General features: G+C 38.5%; 1 protein-coding gene and 1 long non-coding RNA gene across 2 annotated transcripts; both read right to left on the bottom strand.

Annotated features, from left to right (window-relative positions):
• Positions 1-243: 243 nt before the first annotated feature.
• Positions 244-2,662, bottom strand: LOC146553067 (uncharacterized). The gene is made up of 2 exons (XM_085255562.1): positions 2,262-2,662; positions 244-1,427 (listed from the first exon to the last, which is right to left on the bottom strand). Exons 1-2 carry the CDS (start codon positions 2,280-2,282, stop codon positions 930-932), a joined length of 519 nt encoding a protein of 172 aa, XP_085111688.1. The 5' UTR covers positions 2,283-2,662; the 3' UTR covers positions 244-929.
• Positions 2,663-2,878: 216 nt separating this feature from the next.
• LOC146553066 (uncharacterized) lies at positions 2,879-5,674 on the bottom strand. Its single transcript, XR_014889593.1, has 4 exons — positions 5,447-5,674; positions 4,429-4,577; positions 3,570-3,727; positions 2,879-3,492 (listed from the first exon to the last, which is right to left on the bottom strand). It is a non-coding gene; the product is annotated as an uncharacterized LOC146553066 (long non-coding RNA).
• Between the last annotated feature and the right edge of the window lie 340 nt (positions 5,675-6,014).

The following is a 6,014-nucleotide window of genomic DNA, read 5'->3' as shown; positions in this document are numbered from 1 at the left end:
AAAAATAAATAAATAAATAAATAAATAAATTACCTTAAGTAGTTTATACACATTTCTGCTGTCAGAGTAATTCCACCACAAATTCAAGTAGGTATGACAGTATGCTTGTAGCTCATATTTGTAAAGCCAGGACGGTTTGCCACTTCATTTTACACATTAAAGAATAGAATAGAATAGAATTCAACTTTATTGTCATTGCACATGCACAGGTACAGGGCAACGAAATGCAGTTTGCATCCATCCAGAAGTGCTTTAGTGATATAGATATATTACAATATATATTAGCAATAATATAGATATGTGAGTATATTACAGAAATGGGTCTATTATGGTATGTTATAATGTACACGGTATGAAGTATGTTGTAAATATTCTATAACTATAAGTATGTACAGGCTGTAGTGAGTACAAGCTATGTACAGGCTATGAACAGGATATAAATATGAAAAACTATACAGAATATGAAATAAATAACTTTACAGAATCTGAGATATACAGCTATACAGAAATGGGAACTATGCAAGTTGTAAACAGTTGTAGGATTAAAGATTATTGAATGTACAGAATTATTATTTACACAGAGCTATACAGTAGTGCAGTTAAGATAAGTGAGGGTGTTTGCATTTTAACTGTAAATGTGGAAAATGTCAAGGCTAGCAGAATCCAACTTGGCACACAGCTGTCATTTCATAGTAATAGCATCGTCCCTCTATTCACTGAAGCATCACTTTTCATATAAATTCATACAGCATCTTCTTGTTTTTTTTATTATATTTTCCATCTTTCTTTTTTGTAGTTTCTACAGAGGCTATATAAAGTGCTAGTGGTTGTGAGTGGTGGTTCAGTCCATGTTATTATTGTGTGTTTGAGGGTACAGTTGTCCATTGTGTGTGTGTATGTCCAGTCCATGTGTTAACGTGGGTCAGATGTCAGGAGGCAGAGTTCAGGAGTCTGACAGCTGTGGGGAAGAAGCTGTTCCGGTACCTGGTGGTCTTAGTCCGGAGGCTCCTGTAGCGCCTCCCAGAGGGCAGGAGGGTGAAGAGTCCATGCGATGGGTGACTGGGGTCTTTGATGATTTTCCCAGCCCTTTTCAGACACCGCGTCCTGTAGATGTCTTTTATGGCAGGAAGTGGTGCTCCGGCGATGCGCTGGGCAGTTTTCACGACCCTCTGCAACGCCTTCCGGTCCGAGGCAGAGCAGTTCCCGTACCAGACTGTTATACAGTTGGTCAGGATGCTCTCGATGGTGCAGCGATAGAAGTTCACCAGGATGTCTGAGGACAGGTGGTTCTTCCTCAGAGTCCTCAAGAAGAAGAGGCGCTGGTGAGCCTTCTTGACCAGCTTGGAGCAGTTGGTCGTCCAGGTGAGATCCTCGGAGATGTGGACTCCCAGGAACTTGAAGCTGCTCACACGCTCCACAGCCGTCCCCTTAATGTGGATGGGTGGATGTGGGTCAAAGTATGTTTGTAGGTCACATTCACAAAGGTAGCATGGTTTGGCACTTAATTTTACCCATCAGAGTATTTTTCTAGCTAATATTCACAAAGGTAGGAGGGTTCGCCACTTAATTTCGTGTTGTGCGCATGGGCAAAAACAACGGGTAGGATGGATTCCTAGAACAATCGGGAGCAAGGGCGTAGATTTCGCATGGACACAAGGGACATGTCCCCACCAATATCCATATGAGTGCCTCATTAGTAATTTTTGTGCTTAAATGTTGCATAATTTTTCTGAGAGATCTTTTACTTTGTGGTAATCTTAGATGAGTAGTTTTATGGACAAAACCCACCAGGTCATTCAGTGTTCCCTTAGTGCTAATGTATATAAGAGATGTTGGTGTAATATAACTGAAGTAATGTTGTTAAGTCCTTAAAGTCATATTCTTTTATTGTCATGACTGTATTTGAAGCTTTTTTTTCCTTTTGTATGATACCCGATTTATATGGAATATGGCTGAGGTAACCTAAAGTCTAAAATACATTTGTTTAATAGTAATTAACATTATACAATTCACATATAAAACTATGAATTGTAATTTTAAATGGTTTAAAAGCATGTAGAATAGCATATGTAGGCAAGTATATTTCTCTCTTTCTTTCTTTTTTTTTTTATCAAGAAGCAAAGACAAAAAGGAAAAAAAAGAAACAGGGCAGGGTTTGGTGGTTGAATCATCCATCCCCACCAATGCCAAAACCAAATCTACGCCCTTGATTGGGAGCCTTGTTTCTTTTTTTTCTCTTTCTCTCACCCTCTCTCTCTCACCTTTCTCGCTTCACGCTGCATGTGAGCCTTGTGTTTGCACTGAGTTGAGGGGGAAGGAACGCAAACACTGCCTTATGTTTGCGGAGCAGGGGGGAGGAGTGGTACACTCGCAGTAGCACAGGAACAGAGCAGGGGGGAGAGAAAGAGAGCAAGGGACAACAACAAGAGACAACATCATCACATTAGAAAAGTATAGTAATGAAAATGACTGACACCAAGAAAAGAAGCAAAATCTGTAACCATTTCAATTTTATTGACCATAGGCAGAGTGTAGAGTCTCACTCAGAAAAATAAAGGTGCCAACTGGAACCAAAAGTGGTTCTTTAGACTGATGCCATAGAAGAACCTTTTTTGGTGCCACAAAGAACCTTTCAAACAATGGTTCTTTGAAGAACCATTTCTTTCAGTGGTTCATTGAAGAACCATCAAGAAATGGTTCTTTGGGGCACCTTTAATGGTTTTTCAAAGAACCTTTTTAAAAATGGTTCTTTAAAGAACCATTTTTAAAAAGGTCCTTCAAATGGTTCTTTAAAAAACCATTTTAAATCTTTCAAAATAAAATGCATCATAAATTGAATTTGAGTAGGGTAAAATAAATACGAGCACAGCATAGACATATATTAATGGTTTATTGTCATTTTGTAGTATACCAAAAGACAAAAAGGCATTTTAACCCTCAGCACAACATCACTACTAATACATGTCACATATTAGTGTTTTAAACAGTAATAATTAAATATATTTGCTATACTATAAATAAATATATATATATATAAATACTATAGCTACAGATAACACAACAAATAATACATGTATTGTTTAATTAATAAAACATCAGAAAGTGATAAAACACATTAGAAATAGCAACAGCTTCATAACAGACCAATAAATCAACACATTTTCATCAGCAGATGTTTGCATGTTCAGTAAAAATATTTCAACAAGTTTATGATTAAAATGATCAATGAACTTTAGCATTACACCATGTAATGTACGTTTCATGTTGTACTCATGGTCCTTTGTTAGTCCAGTTTAGGACAATGTCTCTGACGTATGTTTCATATCAAATATATGTCATATCAAAACAAGCCCACACCTGCAGTTGTTTCAGTTTTTCACTGGTGTTTCCTGTCAGCTGGTCAACCTCACTCAGGCGGACATCCATATAAGCCAACCAAACGACAAGTTCCTCCCTTTGTGCTTCAAATCCCTCCCACTCTGAGACAAGGAGCTGAAAGAGAGAGAAAAGAGTCAATTATAAAGAAGAGAGAAAAGTGAAACCCTCCTCAGAAGGTCTGACTCGCATACCTGCAGTTGACCTGTGATGGACTCCAGTTTGGCGTTCACGTCATCCCTCGCCGATGCCAACAGCCGAGTCTGCAGGGTGCCCTGGAAGAGCTGAGTTAATGTTCGACTCCTCCTGGTCAGGCTCTCCAGCTGGATGATCCGAGGTCTCACCGCTGCCTCTGAACACAGAAACACAAATTGCATCTGAAGCAGGAGGTGCAGATTTTTTTTGCTATTCTTTTCTAAATCCAGGCTAGATCACGTGGAGGTATTTGGAAAACTTTTTTGGCCAGTGGACGACTGTTGTCTTGCAGAAAGTCAAATCAAACATATTCGATACACAATCAATTCACAAGAACACATTATAAAAAATAAGTCCAGTTCTTGCCTGATTTCAAGTGAAATCTGCATCAAAACAGGGTGACAGAAATAAAACGAGTGCACAAAGCCTCACTTTGTACAAGCCTGCTATTACAGTTCTCCTCTATGCAGACGACTTTCCTGTTTTCAAGGCACAACTTGGATCTGCTGTACGAATCTTATGGATACACACTAAATGAAACAATAGTGTGCATGACTCCAGATTCTGATCCCTCATCCTAATATGGTCCCAACATAGCAACAGCAATAAAGCAAATGTTGAGGCTTCAAAATACAAAGTCCATAAACCAATGGCTGACATGGGTTTTATCATAAGGGTGATAAATATACAGATTTCAGTCTGTCTTAGAGATTTGATGTTCATTTACCTGCAGATGCACTATACGTACCTGCTCTGTGGTTTTTCACAACATTTTGCACATCACTATTTAATACAGGAAGTACGTGAACTAAAACATGTCATCGTTCTTTGTGAGAGGACCATATTAATGAAACAAACCTCAATGACATCATAGGGATCCCTAAAGATGCTCCTGCTGCTTTTCTTCCTCCTCATCCTAAGCTTCCTTCTCCTTGTCCTCGCCTTCCATCCAATTGTAATTCAACCTAATTGTGTTTCTCCCCCTCCTCTTCCTCATTTTGTTGGAGCTGTGAACACAATTAATGTGAATCTGGATTAATTTGTGCAAACAAGAAAAATCTACAGCTTTTTGGTCAGAGGTGCTCTTGTGATTTAAGCCGGGTAGAGTAGATTTATGTGTTGATGCTACCTGCTTCAGCTCTGGCTGCTGAGTGATATTTACACCCTGGCTGGATTACAAACTTTAACCATGTGCTGAACTTTGGCCCAGCGTTGATACCTCTTGTTAGTATAACGACCTCTTCTTAGCTTGTATGTATGATGGTGGATAAATGAAATATACAAAAAAATTAACTATATTACAAAAGAACATCTTGGAAACATCAAATGACTGGAGCATAACTTGTCAACTAGTCCGAAACTAAGTTATGCAGGAACAGTCAAAGACACACCTTCTCATGTCACATTTCTATTCATTTCTATATAATTCGATTAGACAATAAAGAGTTATCTAATCTAATTATTCATTCAAAACACTTATGCATAGCTGCATTTTATACAGCTCATACAGAATTCAAAGTAGAGGTTCATGTGAGTATTTAATGTACGGCTCAGATCTACAGAATTTCAGAGTTTCTAGAGCAGACACAGAGCTCACAACAGGCTTCAGGCGCCATTTTAGTGACTTTAACAATATATTACATTTTAATTTCGGTCTAGCTGACATTAGGTTATGTACGCAGCACGCAATTGAACCACATATTTTAGAAGCCAAAGGTTCAAATTAGCTGGGAGCAGCTTCACTTAATTATAACAGTGGTTTGACGTCAACGGCTAACGTATCTAGCTAATCGCTACTGTTAGCACATTAACAGCAAGCTACAATGACGAGTAACAAAAACAAAACAGTAATAAGGTTTTAATGAAAATGTTTTACCTTTTCTAACAGTCCCAGAATCCACAGCTTCAAAGTCCAGCAGGTACTGAAGACTGTTATCCGCCTCGCTGTCACCGTCCGTGAGTTTTTTTCCCGAAAGGTCAAGGCCCGCCGCTCGCACACTCTGTCTGCGCATGCGCATCCCAACGACTGACCCCTCCGTCCGCTCCCGGGAGGTTATAGTATGACGTGTTCTGACGTCACTCTCTCTCTCCCTGTCATTTATTTGGCTCGAAACACATATCAACAAATTGCTCAGTGATGAACAACTACTCAGATCATTTACCTAAGCAGTGCGCTTTGTCAAAACGAAGTGTGTGTTCATTACACTGACATTCTGTTCTGCAGTTGTTATTTACTTGTATTTTATAATTTGACTTTACATACTGCTGGGTGGTTTGTAAAGTTTACAATAACTAGTATTATCATTATGCTATATTTTCAAAAATATATAATAATCTCAAAAGTAATGCCTTGGAGTAGAAAATAGTAATGCTTTATTAAAATTTAAAACTAAAGTACAGTATTTGAATGTGTGTATTGTGTCTACTGTTTGCAAATATTTCTA

The sequence above is a fragment of the Mchenga conophoros genome, linkage group LG18, assembly GCF_057382185.1.
Source record: "Mchenga conophoros isolate Kocher_MC1m ecotype Shallow Benthic linkage group LG18, M_conophoros_male_GT1.1, whole genome shotgun sequence".
Lineage (NCBI taxonomy): Eukaryota > Metazoa > Chordata > Actinopteri > Cichliformes > Cichlidae > Mchenga > Mchenga conophoros.
The sequence above is the reverse complement of the archived record's forward strand: the minus strand, read 5'-3'. Positions and strand labels throughout refer to the sequence as shown.